The 23,064-nt window shown below is 42.4% G+C and overlaps 1 protein-coding gene across 1 annotated transcript in view; it reads left to right on the top strand.

Annotated features, from left to right (window-relative positions):
* Positions 1-453: 453 nt before the first annotated feature.
* The window catches only part of FHIP1A (FHF complex subunit HOOK interacting protein 1A), a 102,667-nt gene continuing 80,056 nt past the window's right edge, over positions 454-23,064 (top strand). Inside the window, exons 1-2 of the mRNA XM_082629324.1 lie at positions 454-636; positions 11,470-12,096. Of these exons, the coding sequence (XP_082485450.1) occupies positions 532-636; positions 11,470-12,096 (732 nt within the window). The 5' untranslated portion in view covers positions 454-531. The remainder of the gene's footprint in view (positions 637-11,469; positions 12,097-23,064) is intronic.

Below are 23,064 nucleotides of genomic sequence, written 5' to 3'. Positions count from 1 at the left end.
CAGAAGAAAGGCTTTAGGTTGAGTATAAATGTCTATTTTTTTTTTTTTTTTTTTTTTTTTTCTTTTTGCGGTATGCGGGCCTCTCACTGTTGTGGCCTCTCCCGTTGCGGAGCACAGGCTCCGGATGCGCAGGCCCAGCGGCCATGGCTCACGGGCCCAGCCGCTCCGCGGCATATGGGATCCTCCCAGACCGGGGCACGAACCCGTATCCCCTGCATCGGCAGGCGGACTCTCAACCACTGCGCCACCAGGGAGGCCCTAGGTTGAGTATAAATGTCTATTTTGTTGATACTTTTGCTCAGTGTTGGACTTTGAGAATGTCTGTGTTTTGATTTTAACTTAAGTCAGTGTCCTGTTTAATATATGAATGTAATGGGATGCATTTTTTGTTTTTGTCATTACAGGTTTCGAAAGTGACAATGAAATGTGAAGAAGTTACATTTCTACTGTGACACTTGAAAGTTAGTGACTGCTTACCAAATTTTCATGAAAATTAAATATGACTTAGAAGCATTTGGTTTTTGAAGGCTTATGATGTCATCGGTTGCGACAGAAGGCAGACTCCGGCAGGCTGTGAGCTTGCAGGGAGTTGACCCAGAAACATGCATGATTGTATTTAAAAACCACTGGGCGCAGGTAATGTATGAGTTCCACCTTCTCTGCTGGTTAGGTAGCCCTAGAAGCCTCTATTGCACTGAACCAGGGTTCCCAACCTGTGTGACAGGTGGGCTTCCAGAAAACATAAGGAGGAAACCCTTTCAGGTAGGAAGAAAAGCAGATTTCTCTACTTGCATTCCTAGAATAGGTAGTTGGTTAAGAACCTTGGTTTTCACGAAAGCAATTAGGGGACATGCATGTTCCTCAGATATTTTTATAAGAGTAGCAGTTGGCCTTCGAGTGACTTGTCCTTTACTTTGCAATACACTTGACCACGAGTACATCCTCTTCCTTTCCCTCCTCCCTGCTGATTTCCATTCAGTCCTTAAACGCTACCAATACTAAAATACATATTTATTAAATATTTGCGAAGTGCTGTGCCGAATACATCAAATACCTTACATTTAATCTTCTCCGCAAACCAGTAAGGCAGTTGGTTTTAGCTTCATCGCTTTACAGATGAGGGAATGGAAAATTATAGAGGTTAAATAGCTTGCTTGAGATTATACGACTAGTGAGTTTCCAATCAAGTACTGAGACCTTGGTCCCGTGACTCCAAGACCAGTGTATTTGACCTCTGTGCTCTAGCATTTTTCAGGCTGGTGGTCCCTATTCATTTAAGGAAAGAAGGTGCCTGGAAGTATCTGAATTCATTACAAAGTTGATTGTAAAAGTTTTTTTGATTATTCATTTTGACTTCTTTGTGACTCTGCTCTGATCTGCTTGTATGGATAATTAAGGCTTGAATGGTCAGGAAACTTACCAGCTTGCCCCTTTCCTCAGGGAGTTTACAAGTAGTAAAATAAATAAAATTGGCATTCTTTACTACTTGTACAACATTACACTCCCCAGGTGAGCTGGTAAGTGGCTATTTATGTGACAGTTTTTGAATGAGTACCCAGTTCCTTCCTGTGGCCAGAAACAGCCCATGGGTTAAAGCATTGAGCCTGTAAATCACAGCAATTATAAGGGGACACAGTTTAGATAAAAAACAAAATCAGTTCTGCTTCTGCGTCATTTACACTTTGTGGCTTCCTGTCACTATCCAGTGTAAAGCTTTCAAGATTTTTTTATGCATTTCCCCTTCTCTGACTGTTTACTGTTATAGTCTTAATGGGTTTGCTCTGGATATTAAGGGCACATCTGCTTTAGCAATGGGAAGAAAGTAATTCAGGAATTTTCCAGATAATTAGAGTAATTACCTTTGGCATTGTACTTTAGTGCTGACGCATACCACCCTCTGTTTAATGCAGGAAAATATTGAGTTGAGGGTAAGGATGACTTTGTCAGAGGGATTGGGGTTTAGTTTATTAAACACTTCCTTTCGTAAAGTGGGTACACTCTTGGGCTCATTATCGTTTCAGCCATTTCTTTAACTTTGGCCAAGTTTCTTACCCCTTTAGTCTTAATTTTTCCTTTTAAATAAATCTGGAAAATGCCCTCAGTGTCTCTAGTTCCAAAGGCTCTTGAGGGCTTTACTGTTACCTTTATGAATAAAAATGCTGGTTGAAGAAATTCATGTCGATGTCAATGTGATTACAGTCGTCCCTTGGTATCTGTGAGGGATGGGCTCCAGGACACCAGCAGATACCAAATCTGTGGATGCTCAAGTCCTTATATAAGGTGATATTTCCATATAACCTACGCACATCTGCACATCCTCCAAATCATCTCTAGATTACTTATAATATCTAATACAGTGTAAATACTATGTGAATAGTGTCAATACGATGTAAGTGCTATGTAAATAGTTGCCAGTATGCAGCAAATTCAAGTTGTGCTCTTTGGAACTTTTTGAAATTTTTTTCCAAATATTTTCGATCCATGATCGGTTGACTCTGCAGGTGCAGACCCTGCGGATACGGAGGACCGACTGTATTGTTACATGGAGATTTACTGAGCCCAACCTCCAGCTACCTCACTGTGGGCGTCACAGGTGGGACGCAGAAATGTATAAGCCTTCCTGTGGGCTTTTAAAGAATGTATAAGCTAGTTTGGATGACAACGTGAGATACATTGTTATAAAGTGAATAATATTGATCACAGGAATTAAGTCAAGGGAAGGGACTATTACGGATGGAAATGGCCTGTGAAATCCAGGAAGTGAGATTTTGTTAGCTTGACTGTGGGAAGAGAAGGTTTGTTTTTTGTTTTTTGTTTTTTTTGCAGTACGCAGGCCTCTCACTGTTGTGGCCTCTCCCGTTGCGGAGCACAGGCTCCGGATGCGCAGGATCAGCGGCCATGGCTCACGGGCCCAGCCGCTCCGCGGCATGTGGGATCCTCCTGGACCGGGGCACGAACCCGTGTCCTCTGCATCGGCAGGTGGACTCCCAACCACTGTGCCACCAGAGAAGCCCAAGAGAAGGTTCTGATGACAGAAAGGAAAAGAACATTTTAGAGAAGGGGTATTAGGAACAAATGGTCAGCTTTGCCTTTTTTGGATGGTTAGACATAAGAAAGGTGAGGAAGTCAGGGCAAGGCAGAGCTGTGAGGCTAAGTTTGAGGTAAGGAATGAGACTTTCAGCTGATAGAAATAAGTGCTACTTATTGTTTTTGGAGTTTCACGCATTAGCGCTTTTGGAATTTCATGCATTAGCGCTTTGCTGTGAGTTGTTCAGGCTGGGGGCGGATTTGCAGAGGATTGGGAAATGAGCTACAATCTGACATAAACTTCTGTGACTAGTGTGACGTAGCCCCCCGGGTTCCCCTGAGGCAACCCAAGAAAACTGTAAGGCTGGTAGGAAATCTGTAGACAGAACTGGGTGACAACATTCTATTTACCAAAGTGTTCCATTAGCTGGCAAGTACCGTGCTTTTTCAGATGTTAAGTTAGGGAAAATGAAGGCAACAAAAGTCAGTGGTGTCCAAAGTGCTTCTGTTTGTTAGGATACTTCAGTACAAATTCAGCATAATTAACATATATTCGGCAGGTTCTGTTCTACTGTTTACTAGGAGCTTCTACTTCAGAGCTTGAGTGGTGGTCAAGGATACCCGCTTACCCACCTACACTTTGCAGTCTGTCAGGGACAGCTGGTTATACAGCCATCCATCATCCGAGGCATCATCTGAGGCAGTCCGAGGTTCAGGGGCGGGTCGCCAGGGGAGAGACCTTGAGTGGCCCAGTGGTGCACTTGACTTTCCAAACCGGTCCCCGGGTCCAGTGGTCTCATGTTATCCTCAGAATAGTTCTATAGTGGACATCCAGGAATAGTTAACATTGGAGAATCCAGGCTCTAGGAAGTAGCCTCTGGCCTGTACGTCCTCTTGTCTTCTGAGGTGCCATCTTGTGCTGTAGTAGACAGAGCAACAAACCTAAAACCCAGATTCTGTCTGGGGCATTCCTGTAGTTGGACATTTCAGTGGCATCTGGCCACCTACAGGCCAGGATGGCAGATAGGGCTCTTTATGTCGTGGCTTCTTCCACTGCTTTTCTCTCATTTAGTCTCCAGAAATACACAATTACTTGGAGTTCCTAGCCACCCCCTCTCCTGGCAGCGCACCTCTTGTTGTTTCATGGCTCTCTGCCTTTGGCACTTCCTCTTCTTTCTGCCTGGAACATCCCTCCACCTGGTTAATGCAACTTCAGAAGAGCTAGGAGACTTGGAAAACATATACTAATATTAAAACATTTGCTATAAACTGCTACCAGTAAGAACCTTAGACTTGCATTTAATGATCAGTGATCTTGAGGGGAGGGGGTTGGGGAGAGAAAGAGAATGTTTAATTTTTATAGTAGTCTATAAGAACGGTTTATAGTCTAGTAGACTGTTGTTTTTATCTCTTGCCTTTGCTTGTTTGCTTCTTCTGAATGGAAGAGAGAGCAAGAAGTAAGAAGCATTGGTCCATCAGATAATGAACTGCCCAAGTATATTGCCATGTGAACTAACCTGCCACCACACACACACTAGGTATTCTTTTGTTGTTGTTGCTTTTTGTTTGTTTGTTTGTTTTCGCTGTGTTGGGTCTTCGTTGCTGCGCGTGGGCTTTCACCGCTGCGTTGCGGTGAGCAGGGGCTACTCTTCGTTGTGTTGTGCAGGCTTCTCATTCTCTTGTTGTGGAGCACGGGCTCTAGGCGCATGGGCTTCAGTAGCTGCAGCACACGGGCTCAGTAGTTGCAGCACACGGGCTCTAGAGTGCAGGCTCAGTTGTGGCGCACAGGCTTAGCTGCTCCGCGGCATGCGGGATCCTCCTGGACCAGGGACCAAACCCGTGTCCCCTGAATTGGCAGGTGGATTCTTAACCACTGTGCCACCAGGGAAGTCCCACACTAGGTATCCTTAATGGCACACTTTTACTTTGTGAGACTTCATGGCCCTTTGCTCTATTCATTCTCTATCCTCTCCTTTCACATACCGCATCAGTATTAGTTACATACTAAACGGTGTCTGCTCTTAAAGCCAGGAGAACAGAGGTGAAAAAGAATCAATTGGAAATGCACATTTCTGTGTGCTTGTTAATGGCGCAAAGCTTCTCCTTACCACCCTCAGCCTCCAAATACAAGCTATTACACAATTTTTTAAGCTAAGAACATTTCAGAGTTCAGATAGAGTAATGGTGATGGATAAAGAAAAGCTAGTGGATTTAGTAGCCTTTTTCTTCTTGGAAGGGGATGGGGATGAGAAAAAACTGAATCATCTGGATTAAGTAAGTCAGATGTCCTCCTACAATAATAAAAAATAGACAATATGTCCTATGTATGGTAACCTGTATAGAGCTCCAAGTAGCCTGACTCCATTAAAGAAGCAAAGAGCACTTATACGTGGCTTTGAGATCTGCATTCCAGTCTGTTCCCTGTGACACTCATTCTCTCACTCTCTTCGTCTTCACTCTTTTGGTCTGTGCCTTGTCATAAACTAAATGACAGAGAGAAATTACATGAAGTCTTTGAGAGATGAAAAGTTAGAAAATATTAGAGAACTCTGATTAACCTTCTCAGTATCTTAGTAAAGTGATGTTTGTTAACATTTAAAAAATGTATGTCTCTCTTCTCAGCTTTTCAAGTAGCTCTAAACTTCACAGTAGAAAGTAAAGCAGAACAAAAGCTATGCTTTTTTAGAGGGCCAGGGCATGGAGTTTTGCCTCTATTAGACTCTAAAGTGGTTGAACATGTTGAGAAGTCAGAAGCTGTCCCACTGTATGCTCGGTGATAAGTCTGTTTTCGCTGTGGTTGGAATTACAGGGTTCTCTGGAATATTCTTACGTATATCATTACTCTTCAGTCCCTCCCCTGATACTGAAATTTTAAAAAAAAATTATATCTACCTAACTTAAGGGTTAGGTTACTATGTTACTTTATTGACTGATGCTCCTACCATGTTTCTGTGTTAGAGTAATTACCAGACTACTTTGGTCCCAAGGAAGTATGGCATGTATAGTTTCTGCTTTATCAGGTTTAATTCCAGATGTAGACACATATCTGTAGTTCAGGATTGGAGCTGACATTAACTAAGTTCTGCAAGTACACATATATTATTAGACCGTTATCCGAATATGAGAAGAAATGACTCTGTGAATGTCTCCCATGGGAATAGGTGTGTAAGAAATAACCCTAAATCGAAAGACACAGCTGCTAAGTAATAAACAGGGACTGGATGGAAACGTACTTTTGTTGTAGTTACTTTGGTACATTAAGTGGAATTTGGCTTGATCACTAAATCCTGTCCTTCTAATGTGTGATGGAAAATGTTGCTTAGCAACTTGGTTTTTTCCACAATGCCGCTTTAAATTAGCATTCCAAAGGATTTGGAAGTATGGGTTGTACTCACGTGACTTTCTTGAAGTAACTAAGCTCTAACCAAAGTAGCATAAATAGTCATCTACTGATATATGCATGTGTATAAGAAATAGAATGATAGACAGATGGAGTCAAAGCTAATCTGTCAGAGAAACACTTGTGTTTATAATGAAGAATAATAATTTGTTAGCTTGAGGTGTGACTATGTGATTTATGTATATCTTTCATTCTGAAAGCGTTTGAACTTCCTATTTAGAATTTGTGAATATTTGAAATTCAGGCCCATTATCACTGAGTGCTGGGGGGCCATCATTGGAGGTAAGGATAGCAGTAGCTGATATTCCTTCATGAAAGAAATATGCTATTTGTACATCTTATTGATCTCCAATGATCCTCATATTTATAGGTCAAATGACTTTGAAGTTAGGTTAAAATTTAGCTGTATTGGTCAGATGATAATTTGTATACCATTGTTCACACTATCGATTTTTTGTGTATTTTTTTCTTTATTTTTTGTGTATTTTTTTCTTTTTAGAGTCGCAATATGTGATCTAGGCTCATGATCCACACACACACACACACACACACACACACACACACACACCAGCTTATATATGTTAAAGTTTGTAGATCAACAAATGCCTAGCTATGATTGGTAAACCATTTACAGTGCTGTATCTGATCTCAGCTGGCTTACATACTTAGTGAGCGTGAGGTTTATCGGGTTGATAAGTTTGTTAAATGCTATTTAGCCTAACGAAGGAACGTGTTTAGTAAAGGAAATATTTGCAAACTGTATTTTCCTACTTGTATCTCTCCAGCCACCCTAATTGTGTTTTTTCCCCTGAACTGAATCCCTGAGCCTGAGGGTATATAGCTGAGAAGCAGCCAGAGCTGGGGAATCGGAGGGAAGGTTGAGAGTATAAGATGGAGGGTAATCAGAGGAGTGGGCCAGGCCTTGGGAAGCAGCATGAGATCAGGGATCCATAGTAGATCCCAGCAAGCAGAAATCAGGGGCCCAGGAATGTTGGACTTCGGTGGGAGTGATGTGAGAAGAGGACCCAAGGGAAACAATAAGGAAAAGTCGAGGTCACATCAGGAATCAGCCTACAGAAACTGAAAGAACTGTGACACCACCCGGGCAGCTAACTTGGGACATCATAACAGAAGATCTTTGGCATTTCAATGCCAGTTGTGCTCTAGCCAAGAAGTTTCCTAGGCATTCCCTGTCAGGATGGGAACCAGGCCCAGGGCGTGGGCCCCGAGAGCCCACTTGTAAAAGCAGGTCATGGGTGTGCCTGCCTGGAAGGGAGAGGGAGGTGGCCTGGGAGGGTCCTGACACCTAAGGAGGGAGGTTAAGGACAAATGGCACCACAGGCTTAATCAGCACTTTGCTGAGTTGTGTTTTCCATGACTCACAGGCCCTGGTTGTAACACACACATCTTCTAGGCAGGAAAACCTCCAGGCCAGGGGTGGGAATGCGTAAAGGGCTCTGTTCCAAATGATCAACAAACCTTCGATCTTGGTGGGTTGTTACAGCTCTGTTTTCCTGTTTCTCTGCCCATGAGCCCGGAAGGCAGGGTAGAAGAGCTTCTATAAGGGGGTGGAGAGAGAGGCTTCATGTTAAAGCTGCTGAATAGTTTACATTCTGTATAAACATCTCAGAATGAAATCGGTTTTAGGTGTTTCATAGCCACCGCCCTCCCCACCCCCACCAACGTAGGTCTTTTTGCAGAGGGCTGCATTCGAATAAATAAGTGAAGATTAATTCATGAGAAAAATGTAGCTTGTGATCAGGTAAATAGTTTTGGTCTACATTACATATATATATTTAGATATTTTATAAATATTTACAGGCATGCATATAGTATAAATACATATGTAAAATTTTATATTGCTTAGGAATTTCTGAGAATTACTGTTTTTAACTCCGTGTTTTGATCCTTTTCTTAGACATTAGTACAAAATTACTTTTTTGGTTTTATTTATACTATGAAATTAGATCAATTTACAGGAAAGAAGAGCTAATTAACCTTAAAATCTCATTTGTATCTTTTCAGACTCACTTCTAATCGTACATCTGTTTATCAATATATTTAGTTTTTAACTTAAATTATTTCTTGTATACATTGGCATGTAATGATATGATTCACTTAGTGTTTATTTTTAATAGCTTTAGTGTATAGTGATGTAACATCGTGATTATCATTCTCTTATTCTTGACCGTTTGGGTCAATAATATTTTTATTTTTCATTACTGAAAACGTCATTGGCATGAACATTTTAAAACAAATTATTTTGTGTTGTTTCCTTTGGCATTTTCCCCAAAGTGAGATTAACAAGTCAAAGGGCAGGAACGACTTTATAGCTTCTGTTACGTGTTGCCAGATTGCTTTCCAGAAAGATTGAGCTAATTTGCTGTGCCACTATCAATGTATAATGCACAGTCCCAATTTTAGATAGCTTAGACAGTCTGAGCACACATGACAAGTATAATTACATTTCTACCCCGAGGCCTAGCTGTATAGATAGCTCTCATAAGTAAACTCAATATGTGGATTTTGAAATTATAGAACCGGTAAAATGTATGTAGAGCTAATCTGTTCTTCAGAATGTGGAGCCTTGCAGTTGGGGCTTCGGGGCTGGAGAGCACGCTGTGTTGAGGTGGAGGCCCCTTTTGGACAAATGTGGTACTGCAGCCCTACGCTGTGAGATGTCAAGGCCAGAGCCAAGGGAAAGGAGCACAGTAGGTCCCAGCGTTTCTGCCAGAGAGGTCCTCAGGCCTGCGAGGAGTCCTGGAGGGCTTCTTGGAGGTTGGGGGATGGTGGGGGCACTCTGCAGTCCACGCGCAGCCAAGGAGAGGGGATGGCCAGTGGGGAGACCCAGACCACCAGTCACTGAGCCGTGTACCTCCTGGGTAGTGGCTAACCAAGGGCTTCCTCGTTGACATTGTCAACTCAGGGGTGTTGGGGTGATGTTTTTCCTGACAGTCTTTTTAATTTTATAATGGAAGTTGGTGGAGAGTACAGATTCTGTGGAAATCCACTCATTCATAAGGATATACTAGCCTAGTCTATAAAGGTTCCTTTTTTCTCCTTCTGCTAGGGGGAAAACTTAGACTTTTCCCTGAGAAATAAGTTTCCCTCATTGCTCATGAATGCTGACATAGCCTTGTACCTTTGCCAGCTTCCACAGTGACTTGCAAAAATTCTATAACCTAAATACCAGAACGTGTAACAGCACGTCCTAGAACTGGGCTGGGAGGGTATGGCAGAAATTAAACATATTCCACAGAACATGCAGTTCAGAAAGGCAAAAAGGAACAAGTTAAAAATGTTGATAAAATGTTTGATTTTTAAAAAAATTAACGTGCGTACACTTTAAAGGAAGTAAATTGAATGGATATTATCATAGAAATTCCAAGTCATAAAGTTAAATGGAGGTTGAGATATAAAATTGTTTTAATTTTCAGGTCCCAAAGTAGAAATTAAGCATTGATGGGCAGAGAGAGTTAGGAAGCGTTCACCGCCAGCAGCGGTGAGGGAGAGAAACACCTGGGCTGTCACATGGGATTTATTTACTTTTTACAGTTAATAGATTTTTTCTTTTTTGGTGGTAAAAAATATATATATGTATATATATAAAACAAAGTTTGCCATCTTCATCATTTTTAGGTGTATAATTCAATGGCATTAACTACATTCACAGTGTCGTGCAACCATCACCACTATTTCCAAAACTTTTTCATTACCCCAAATAGAAACCCTGTGCTTTAGGGCTTTATTTTGTAATCGGTTATCTCAAAATTTTTTTCTGGCTTAAACAAAATGCACAATTCAAACTCTTTGTGCTTAAAATTTCAACATATGCCGTATGTTCGGGGATTCTGCTAGGTACGTGTCACTTGTTCATCAGTTCATCAGTTTCCTTTCATCCTTCCTAATTGCATGCTTGGTTGAAGAGGGTGCCAATCCAGGTAGAGGAGAGAGGGCTATTATTCTGTCAAGGGCATATGAGGAGCTGTGTCCCGCTGCTGAAATCTCCAAATCAACTCTATTTGTAGGAGAACACTGGTAGTCTTACTTATTTAGTGTATTTTAAAATTTAAAAGCACTATTATTATTATTATTTTAAAAATTTATTTATTTAATCTATTTATTTTTGGCTGCATTGGGTCTTCGTTGCTGCGCGTGGGCTTTCTCTAGTTGTGGCTAGTGGGGGCTACTCTTCGTTGTGGTGTGCAGGCTTCTCACTGCAGTGGCTTCTCGTTGAGGAGCACGGGCTTCAGTAGTTGTGGCACATGGGCTCAGTAGTTGTGGCACGCGGGCTGTAGAGCACAGGCTCAGTAGTTGTGGTGCACGGACTTTGTTGCTCTGCGGCATGTGAGGTCTTCCCGGACCAGGCCTCGAACCCGTGTCCCCTGCATTGGCAGGCGGATTCTTAACCACTGCACCACCAGGGAAATCCCTAAAAGCACTATTATATTCTTTTTTTTTTAACATCTTTATTGTAGTATAATTGCTTTACAATGGTGTCTTAGTTTCTGCTTTATAACAAAGTGAATTATATTCTTGACAGTTTAGAAAAAAATTTAAGAACTTGTCATTACTTTGAACACAAAAGCGATTACTGTTTTTCCATGTTTCTTTTCAGTCTTTTTTCACTTGCGTGTTTTTGACATAGTTAATAATGATGGATCTAACTATATACAAGTGACTTAGTTTTTCATCTGACGTTATCACTTACAGGTTTTTTATTTTTCATTTTGCTCAGCAGTCTTCATAATAATAGGCCCAGGAATGCATGTAGCTTAATTTACATAACCATATTACTTTCTTTGACATTTAGGTTGCCAACATTTGTCACTATGATAAATGAACAACTTCAGACATCTTCTTCCTGTAGTTTAACTCCTTCATTTTGTTCTCATGAGAGGGAGACACAGAATGCTCACATGTGTCTTGTTGGGGGTCATGGCTCTTACATTTTCCATGAAGATTTGGTACAATTAGCAGTGGTATGTTTTTGTAGTTATGATAAACATCAGATGGATGACACATGTTTGATTTGGTTTCAGGTTGTGAAAATCTTAGAGAAGCATGACCCCTTGAAGAACACCCAGGCAAAATATGGGTTCATCCCTCCAGATGAGGCCAGTGCTGTACAGAACTATGTAGAACACATGCTCTTTTTGCTGATTGAGGAGCAAGCCAGGGATGCTGCCATGGGGCCAATCCTGGAATTTGTGGTCTCTGAGAACATCATGGAAAAACTCTTCCTTTGGAGTCTGAGACGGGAATTTACTGATGAGACTAAAATGGAGCAGCTAAAGATGTATGAGATGTTGATCACCCAGTCCCACCAACCTCTGCTGCACCACAAGCCCATCCTGAAGCCCCTGATGATGTTGCTGAGCGCCTGTTCAGGAACAGCCACCCCCACTGTGGAGGGGAAGCTGGTTGTGCTGCTCAGTCAGCTCTGTTCCATTCTTGCCAAAGATCCATCCATCCTGGAGCTCTTCTTCCACACTAGCGAGGACCAAGGGGCTGCCAACTTCCTCATCTTCTCTCTTCTGATTCCCTTCATTCACCGGGAGGGGACTGTAGGCCAGCAGGCCCGGGATGCTTTGCTCTTCATCATGTCTCTCTCTGCTGAGAACAGCGTGGTGGCCCATCACATCGTGGAGAACACCTACTTTTGTCCAGTAAGTCCTTCTTGTTGGCCCATTTCCCACCCGCTTCTCTTCTCCTCTCCTGGGCTAATGACAGATACTTTTTTATTCCTTTCTTTTCAGCAGACTGCCCTTGGCACCTTCTATGGAAAGCTATTTAGAGGAAATCTTTTGGAGGGAGCGGAGGAGTTTAAGTTGAGATGCCATTCGGCTGAGCAGTGTCAGCTCGAAATAAGCCAACAGAGGAAACGATACGTCTTACTGTTTCTTGGTTCGTTTCTGTTGGGTTACGAGCTGTTTTTAGTTTTTTCTAAGAGCATATCCTGAGCAGTTGGTAAAACCTGCTCTTCTTATATTCTTAGCTTTTCAGGTTGATTCTGCGCCAATGAATCATGGCATATGGTCAGACCCCTCACAGCTGGCCCCACAAATTAATTTGTTTCCCAGCAAGATAATGACCAAAATCGTAGATCCAAAGCACTGATTTTATTTAAAAAAAAAAAAGGAATACATATTTACACTTTGAAGTAGCAAGAAGTCCTCTGTATGGTTTCTTTTTCTTTTTCTTTTAATGTTTATTTATTTAGGCTGCACCAGGTCTTCATTGCGGCACGCGGGATCTTTAGTTGTGGCATGCGGACTTCTTAGTTGCTGCATGCATGCGGGATCTAGTTCCCTGGCCAGGGGTGGAACCCGGGCCCCCTGCATTGGGAGCGAGGAGTCTTACCCACTGGACCACCAGGGAAGTCCCTGTGTAGTTTCTTAATAGTTGGTTGGTGAGAAATAAAGGGTAAGGTCTTTTGGAGATGCCCGAGTAGCCAGGCCCAGTCATAATCCTAGAAAATACTGGGAGCTGTCTGAGATTCTTAAGAAGCCTTAGGACTCTGATTATTTTTTGGTGTTATTTAAATGACAGATTTATAGATATATATCTTCTCTTGGTTTGTCAAATGTTGGGCCACAGCTATTTTTATTTTCCTAAATCAGTGAACATTTCCAGTTTATTTCCATTATCTGTTCTTTGTACCAGTCATCTCATTATGTTACTTTATAAACTGTATTGCCTTAAATATTCCTGATTCTGCTGGAATCGTGTGTTAAGACCATCAGTGAGTTTTATTAGAACAGGCCAGGCAAGTTGCCATAAGTAGATCAGATTCATTGTTAATTAACACTCCGTGGGTAGTTCTTGACTGGGGTGAGGGCATTTAGAAGTGTATGTGGGGTGTGTTTGGTTGTCAAGGGACATGGGGTCACCTGGGAGGGAGGTCAGCTGGCATTTAGTGTGCAGGGGCCAGGGATGCTTAATGTCCAGTAGCTTGTGGAACGGTCATGCACAAGAGAGAACTGACCTGCCCCAGATGCTAATAGCAATCCTAGTGAGTAACACACTGTACTTTGCTTTGAGGTTCAAAAGCAGTAAATCTTCTTTATACTACTGAGTCCTATTTTCACTGATAAACCAGAGTCCCCTAGTGTGTGGTGAATATTTATTTCAGGGGAAACAAATGATTAAAAATTTTGAAAAATAGAATTTCAGTTAAGTTCAGGGTGCCATGTATCTCTTCTCTTCTGGCTTCTGACCAACGGAATAAGAAATTGCACAAAGATTGAGAATCAAATGGGAAGTGAAGAACTGATTCCATTCATCTGTGCCAACATATTAAATCTCCCTTCCTTATCTCCTTCAACAGAATTATAAACTAGATTATAAACTCTTTTTTTTTTTTTTCTTTTGCGGTACGCGGGCCTCTCACCGCTGTGGCCACTCCCGTTGCGGAGCACAGGCTCTGGACGCGCAGGCTCAGCGGCCATGGCTCACGGGCCCAGCCGCTCCGCGGCATGTGGGATCTTCCCGGACCGGGGCACGAACCCGTGTCCCCTGCATCGGCAGGCGGACTCTCAACCATTGCGCCACCAGGGAAGCCCTATAAACTCTTTTTAAAGAATATATCTTCAGGCAAAAATGTAACGTCTCACCCTGAATCTAAGCATCTTTGGAATACGTTGCTGTATTAGTTTTCTACTGCGCCTGTAACAAATTACCAAAAACTCTAGTGGCTTTAAACCACACAAAGTATTATCTTACAGTAGTAGTGTCTTGCCCTAGGTTAGAAGTCCAGAAGGTCTCACTGGGCTAACATCAGGGTGTCGGCAGCGCTGTGCTCCTTTCTGGAGACCCTTGTGGAGGCCGTTTCCTTGCCTTCTCCAGCTTCTAGAGGCTGCCCACACCCCTTAGCTCATAGCCCCCTCCCCCATTTTCACAGTCAGCAGTACTGCGTCTCTCTGACCATCCTTCCGTAGTCACGTCTCCCTCTGACTCTGCTCTTCTGCCTGCCTCTCCCACTTCCACAAGGACATTGTGTTTACCTGGATCATCCAGGATTTAAAGATTTTTAAGATCATCTCTATTTAAAGATCAGCTGATTAGCACCCTTAATTCCAATCTGCCACATTGATTTTCCTTTGCCGTGGAACCTCATGTGTTCACAGGCTCAGGAACCAGGATATAGACAGGTCTGGGGGGACCATGATTCTGCCTACCACACTTGGCATATTCATTCAGTTTGGAGGGTTCTTGAAGAGATTTGATCAAGAACACAGCATGATCAAAATTCTTGTAGGAGTTTAATCTGACTAAGTAAGTTTGGGAGCTGTGGAGGAAGCAGGGACACACATTAGGGTCGAGAAGCAAGAGTGGCAGGAATGAGAACGTAAGAGAGGAGCTGGATCTGAGCAGTGATGTGGAGGCAGCCGCTCATTAAACAGTGGGGCTTTTTCGAGTAGGGGCTCTGCACAGGTTTGAGTTTGGGCTTACGTGAATTGTTTGGGGTCGTTCTGCTATTAAAGAAGGAGTGCAGACATTAAAACAAATCATCAAAACATTTGCGTGGTTCACCTGTTCAGTATCTACAGGTCAGTGTTAAAAAGGTACCATTGGACTTCCCTGGTGGCGCAGTGGTTAAGAATCTGCCTGCCAATGCAGGGGACACGGGTTTGAGTCCTGATCTGGGAAGATCCCATATGCCGCGGAGCAGCTAAGCCTTGTGCCACAACGACTGAGCCTGCGCTCTAGAGCCCGCGAGCCACAACTACTGAGCCTGAGTGCCACAACTACTGAAGCCTGTGCACCTAGGGCCTGGGCTCCTCAACAAGAGAAGCCACTGCAATGAGAAGCCCGCGCACCACAACAAAGAATAGCCCCCGCTTGCCGCAACTAGAGAAAGCCCGAGCGCAGCGACGAAGACCCAATGCAGCCAAAAATAAAAAATGTAAATAAATAAATAAATTTATTTTTTAAAAAATAAAAAGGTACCATTCACAAAAGTATCATAATTTATCTTGAATAAATCTAACAAATATGTAAAAGGCCTTTACAAGGAAAATTTTACAACTTTATCGAAGGGCATAAAATAAAATAGAAGTAGATGGAAAGCCCTGCAGTTTGTACATATTGTGTAGAGGACACTTTTCTGCAAGTCAGTCCATAAAGTTAATGCAATTTATGTTTTACAACTTTTTATTATGGAGAAAAGCAAAATACAGAAAACTTGGAAGAATACTAAAATGTACACACCGTTTAAATTCAAAATTGTTAATACTTGTCATATTTCTGTATATTTATCACCTATGCCCTTTATTTGTTTTGCTGTGATATTTGAAATTAAATTATAGACATCAGTATTTTAATATGTATCTCCTACAAATAAGGACATGCTCCTGCATAATCACAATACCATTATTACACTAAGAAAATTATACAATAATTCCATAATATGATCTAATATCCAGTTTCCCAATTAGGCCCCAAGTGACTCTTTTTTTTCATTTTGGCTGCATGGCACGGCATGTGGGATCTTAGTTCCCTGACCAGGGATGGAACCCCTGCTCCCTGCATTGGAAGCGTGGATTCTTAACCACACCCGGGTTCGATCCCTGGTCTGGGAACCAGATCCCGCATCCTGCAATTAAAGATCCTGCACGTGGCAACAAAGATCCCGTGTGCCTCAACTAAGACCCAGAGCAGCCAAATTAATTAATTAATTAATTAATTAATTAATTAATTAAAAGCAAAAACACAGATTGGGAGAAGATATTTGCAACACACATAACTACAAGTGGTTGGTACCCAAAATATACAAAAATATTTGTAATACTACAAATAAATAAGAAAATGAGGAAACATGGGTGAAGGATACGAACAGTCGTTTCCCAAAAGACCCCAAACCTGATAAATATATGAAAATATGCTCATCTTCTCTAGCGTCAGGGAAATACAAATGAACCCACAATGAGACACCAGGTAATGGCATCAGAGTGGCTAACCATTAGACATCTGATAACACCAAGCACTGTCAAGGGGGTGGAAAAACAGGAACTCTTGAGAATATAAATTGGTACAATAACGCAGGAAAGCCATATGGCAATATTTAATGAAATTGAATATTTGCATACCATGTGATCCTGCATCTTCACTTCTAGATATCTGCCCTAGGGAAATCTGGCACATGTTTACAAGGGTACATGCACAAAGATATTCAGTAGCATTGGGGTGCATGTATCTTTTCGAATTAGTGTTTTGTTTTCTTTGTATAAAAATGGAATGAAATTTTGCCATTTGAAACAGCATGGATGGACCTGGAGGGTATTATGCTTAGGAAATAAATAAGAGAAAGACAAATATGTCTTCACTTATATGTGGAATCTAAAAAATAAAACAAATGAAGAAATATGACAAAACAGGAAAAGACTCACAGGTACAGAGAACAAACTCGTAGTTATCAGTGGGGAGAGGGGTTGGGGTCAGGGCGAAATAGGTGAAGGGTACAAACTACTAGGTATAACGTAAATAAGTTACAAGGATGTAATGTACAGCACAGGGAATATAGTCAATATTTTATAATAATTTTGAATGGAGTGTAATCTATAAAAATATCAAATTATGTTATGTTGAAACTAATATAATATTGTAAGTCAACTGTACTTCAATAAAAAAATGAATGAATCACATTTCACATTTATTAGCATGTAACTGCATCTACATGTGTGAACACCAAGAAACCTAAAAACAAAAAGCGTGAAATCTAGAAACATAAAAGAGTAAGTAGCAAAAGGTTACATATAGTATGTTAATATTTACATAAAATTTACATGAAGTTTTAAGACGAAATCTTAGTGTATACTGGTCTTTGGATACCTATGAATACAGTAGAAGTACAAAAACAAGCACAGCCATAATAGGTACTAAGTTCAGGACTGTGGTTACTTTTGGGGGCAAAGGAAGGAGGAGGGATGGTCATGGGATTGGAGTAGGGTTTAGCTCTATTTGTAATGTTTTATTTTTTAAAAAACAAAGAGCACTCTGAAGAAATTATGGCAAAATATTAAAATCTTAAACCTTGTGGATGGTTTTCTATTCTATTATGTTTTACGTTTTTGTAATATTGCATATTTTACACATTTAAACATATTAGGACTAGAATGGAGCATGCTTTTAACGTTTAGATTTCCACTTACTAAGTTATAGGCAGATTTCACTGAGTAGTTGTTGCTTTCATAAAAAAGTGTTTTAAAACCCTGTACAGTTCATTAAAATTAGAGGAAAAACATCTCCAGCTGACCTTATTTGCCAGAATGGAACACAGAGCTTCCTTGTGCTAAGTTGCCCCTCAGGATAGATCTCATAATCTCATTTGTACCCGGTTTTCTATAATTACAACTGACAACATAATTAAAAAAAAAAAAGACCTCTTTATGTTGAAGATAAAAGCATACTCTATTAACCATCCAGCTAAGGACCACAACTGACAAAAAGCTTTCTCTAATTAGTATGATTGTCAAAGTGTGTTAGCATCAGGCTTTGGGAAGAGTAATGACTCTTTCAGGAAACTGGACCACTTTTGGAAACTTTTGTTCTGTGGTTGATAGGAAGAGCTTGCTGGTTTTGCTGCCTCTTGTCTCAAGCTGTGTTTTCCCAAGAAAAGAAAGAGAATGAGGATACCCTAGGGAACGATTTAGTGCCAATGAGTGGTTGAGGAGTATATGACCGTAGCTTCTTTTGATTTTTTTAAACCGAGTATTGATGATTAAGCCCTGTCACTTCTTGTATATTGGCAAAAGGCGAAAACAGCCTATACATACATTAGGAAATGCAAATTGAAATAAGCAACCTTTCGGTACACAGCCTCAGGTAGAAAGTTATTTATCCCATATCTAAAATTTATGAGGCTTTTTATTTCGGCAAGTTGTCACATATGGTCCCCACCAGGTGTTTTGCTGCTAGCTTCAGACTAAAGCCATCTGCTTACGATCTTTCTGTTTTTGCTGAAATTAACTGGGTGCAATTAGATGTTGAAAGTTAAAGGCGGACCTTTCCAGATTGCTCACTGCTCTGTGCGCATCATCTCTCTTCCCTCCCTCGGAAGCATTGCTGTGTGTAAACCATCATGCCTACCTCTTTACGTGCACGATTTCCTTCAATCCTTGCAGCAGCTTAGTGAAGAAACTGAACTTTCAGGGACTTTCTGCCTGTGAATGGCAGAGACAGGTTCAAAACCACGTTAGTCTGATACTGAAATCCATGGTCTCGACAATTACCATGCTATACTGCCGTCAGGGAAGTGGTTTGCGTTTTTAAATCGTCTGTCATCCTTGTGGTTTTATATGGTGATTTGTTTTTTTAAGACTCTTGAGAAAAGATAAATTAAAAATATTGGGTTATGGGACTTCCCTGGCGGTCCAGTGGTTAAGATTCCACACTCCCAATGCAGGGGGACACGAGTTCGATCCCTGGTTGGGGAACTAAGAGCCCACATGCCTCACGGCGTGGCCAAAAAAAAAAAAAAATTAATACTTAATCTGTTGGGAATAAATATAATGTTTTACAGTTACTTTTTTTGTGGTCAGGATCAGTAAAAGGCTAAAAGAGTGGATGAGCATTTAAAAAAATTCGCTGTTGAAGGTCTATATATGCTTACTTTTTTTTTTTTTTTTTTTTTTAAGCGGGGCTGTCACTGTTGTGGCCTCTCCCGTTGCGGAGCACGGGCTCCGGACGCGCAGGCTCAGGGGCCATGGCTCACGGGCCCAGCCGCTCCACGGCATGTGGGATCTTCCCAGACCGGGGCACGAACTCGCGTCCCCTGCATTGGCAGGCGGACTCTCAACCACTGCGCCACCAGGGAAGCCCTATATATGCTTACATTTTTAAGTTAAACATTAAACTTGAAGGTAAATAGATTGTGCTGTCAAACTCCCGGAAGAATTACCTGCAAACCTGTTGTCGCCCCTCCTCTCCCCTCTCCCTCGTCCCACAGCACCACCCGTATCTCTTCCTGAAGTAATGGTCTTTCTTGCATTTATCGGTTGACTGGTGGCCTTCGCCATCTCACCCAGTCTGACTCGCTCAATGCTCTTTCCCCGGCACCGGCCTGACGCGGTGCCTGGCCTGTCGTTGGTCTTCTAGAAGTATCTGTGGATTGGATGAAGGAATCTGCACTCTGAGCAAAGTCTTGGAAAGAATAAATATTTAGCAGTAAAGATGTGGAATCTTGCTCTTAAGCCCGTGTAGTCCTCTTTATTGTGCAGACTGTTTTCTTCTGTGTTTCTCCGTCACGCTGGAGACCACTGCAGAAACATTCTCTGGCTCTGCTTCCAGGGGCGAGCACATGGCAGGAGTGCGCATCCAGCGGGCACACCGCACTGTCCTCCCGCACAGGCAGGCCGTGTTCGCATCTCAGCCATGCCCTTTTCAGAACCCTCTTTTAAAAAAAAGTGAATATTAGGTATGTGTTATTTTTAATTACTGCCACTGATGTATGTAATTTGAAAATTAATGTTGCTGTAATTATACTGATATACTGAATAGTTATTCCCAGCTTCTTAGTCAGACAAATTAAGCTGTCTTTATGAATTCATTTTCAAAGCCTCAAAGTGGTTAAGGAATCAGGAGTATGCAGAATTAAAGCCTTTGTTCTCTGGTTAATTTAGCATGAGTTAGCAAATGTAATTGATTTTAAAAATGTGGCATCAAGATTAGATTTCCCTTCAAGGAGAACTTTTGGTCTCTGTTCTCTCTTGCCAGCGGTTTCGAATTTATAACAAACAGCTCACTTGGGGTCACATTCAAAACTGGAATTAAAGTGATTTGTTTGGGTTTGCTGACAAGGAGTTAAATGCTTTTACATCGGGGACATTCTCCTCTGGGACCACAGATGCCCTGATTTTGGAAGAGATACGTGCACTATCTTGTCTACTATCGTATGTCCCGTACTTAACATAGTACCTGGCCTGAAGGTGCTCACTGATTTTTTTTTTTTTTAGATGAGTGAGTGAATGAACAAGTAAATCAAGGTCACTAGGAAATAGAACAGAGAAATGTATGTAACCTTTCTGTTTCTCCACTGTTGAGATGGTTCGTGGCTTTCTCTCGCTGCCCTCACACTCCACTGTGGGCTCATAGCCCCCATCCCCCCCCATCCCGCCCCTCCCCCATTTCCCCCCCTGGCGGCATCTGGTTTCTCTGCACTGAGACCTCCAGGTGACCAATCCTCAGGCCCATCCTCTGTTGTTGACGGATGTGTTACTCAGGGAAAGTACTGTTAGCATCTGACTGGGCAAGTCACCCACATCTGCCGTGTGGACGAGAATGAACACGTCAGGCCAGGTGAGATGGACAAGAGGGCTGATAAATTAATAAATGCACGGAGGACAGTTGCTACACAGGGAGCTCGAGAGGGTGCCCTAGGATCAAGACAGGGGGAGGAGAGGCAACAGTCTGTAGGTAATTTTTCCAAGTTCGGCATGCCGGGATCCACACCTCCTTTTTTTAAAATAAATTTACTTATATTTTATTTTTGGCTGTGTTGGGTCTTCGTCGCTGGGTGCGGGCTTTCTCTAGTTGCAGAGAGCAGGGGCTACTCTTCATTGTGGTGCGCGGGCTTCTCATTGCGGTGGCTTCTCTTGTTGTGGAGCTCGGGCTCTAGGCGCGCGGGCTTCAGTAGCTGTGGCACTCGGGCTCAGTAGTTGTGGCTCACGGGCTCTAGAGTGCAGGCTCAGTAGTTGTGGTGCATGGGTTTAGTTGCTCGGCAGCATGTGGGATCTTCCCAGACCAGGGCTCAAACCCGTGTCCCCCACACTGGCTGGCGGATTCTTAACCACTGTGCCACCAGGGAAGTCCCTAAGGAGTTTTTTTGATGTGGACCATTTTTAAAGTCTTTATTGAGTTTGTTACAATATTGCTTCTGTTTTATGTTTTGGTTTTCTTGACCCCGAGGCGTGTGGGATCCTAGCTCCCCGACCAGGGATCGAACCCGCACCCCCTGCACTGGAAGGAGAAGTCCTAACCACTGGACTGCCAGGGAGGTCCCTATCCCTCCTTCTGACTTTCTGTGTCTGACTCCAGGCACTATGGATTATTTTGTTATAGCTCACGGTCTAAACCTCCCTTCCCTTCTCTCTCTGGTCTGTGTAGCTTGGGGTCTCGTCGCCATGTGGACAGCTCCAGGGCTCTATCTCTAGTCCAGATCCCTCTCGTAGGTGTCAGACCCACACACTGTCTGCTGGACTCTCCACTGGGCTCCAGCTCTGTGTTCTGTCCTACAGAACCCTGCAGGATCTGGCTCCAGCGAACCTTGCCAGGCTCCTCCCATCTCTAACTATATGCTCCAGTAATACTGCACTTCTCTTAGTTCCAAAAGGTGCCATCTTTTCTTGCTCCTTTGAGCTTTTGTACCTCCTCTGCTTGGAATATTCTTCTTTCCAACATTCTTTTTCTGGCTAACTCTTATTCATTCTTCAGCAGCTTGGACATCACTTCTTTTTTAAAAAAATTAATTTATTTAATTTATTTATTTTTGGCTGCATTGGGTCTTTGTTGCTGGGCGTGGGCTTTCTCTAGTTGCGGCGAGCGGGGACTGCTCTTCGTGGTGGTGCGTGGGCTTCTCATTGCGGTGGCTTCTCTTGTTGCAGAGCATGGGCTCTAGGTGCACGGGCTTCAGTAGTTGTGGCGTGCGGGCTTAGTTGCTCTGCAGCATGTGGAATCTTCCCGGACCAGGGCTCGAACCCGTGTCCCCTGCATTGGCAGGCGGATTCTTAACCACTGTGCCACCAGGGGAGCCCGACATCACTTCTTCTGAGAACATTTCCTGCTCCCAACACTCCAAGTCTGGGTTTGTATACCCACGGTGACATATTTTCTATTATGTAGTTTGAGCATTTATTACACTGTTATAATTGCCTGTTCATCTCTTATTAGACTGTGAGATCAGTGAATACTTTGCTGTTTCTTTTCTGGGCCTAACTCATAATGGAGTGTTTTCTTGAATGTTTCTATCCCATTTGAGTTCCTTATAACCTCAGGGTTTACCCTAGAGCAGCACCTTTTATAAATCACTTCTGTGTTTCTTTCTGGGCACTTCCTGTCCATCCTTTGCACATCTACCAGATCAGGAGCCCTAAGGTGCTGTTTGGCTAGCATCACTTCCCCCTACTGTGAAATTCATTGTTTTCCTTGGTCCTGTTCTCCACAAGATAAAACTAATAGGCAGTCAACGTGTGTGTTCCTTTTCTATATTTCTGTCTCAATTTAATGCATCAACATTTTCTTAATGACCAAGCTGGATAAAGTGACAGTTTGGAGTTCTCACTCACCGTCACTAACTGAGCCCAAACGCCGTCAGTGTCATTTAGAAACCGAGCAGGGGAAGAAAGTAAACCTTGTGAGCTTTGCGTTAATACTGGATAGGTAGGTATGATAGTTAGATCACCCTCACGTCCACCTTACGTGTGATCCTCCCCTTTCTTTACTCCTCTTTTTCCCACTGCTGATGCTTCCGTTTAGACCCGCTTTAGCTCTGTTTGAAGTATCGTCGTCCCATCTAACTGACCCGTGACCCCCAGTTCTTTCTTCTTGCTATCATTTGTGGAGATGAGATGAAAGCCCTCTCTAAACTGGAAACACGCACGTGTCAGTCATGAGCTTTAACATGCCTGCAGGAATCTTTC

This window comes from Mesoplodon mirus (genome assembly GCF_964341445.2).
Source record: "Mesoplodon mirus genome assembly, chromosome: 2".
Lineage (NCBI taxonomy): Eukaryota > Metazoa > Chordata > Mammalia > Artiodactyla > Ziphiidae > Mesoplodon > Mesoplodon mirus.
This window is presented reverse-complemented; position numbering and strand designations above follow the sequence as displayed.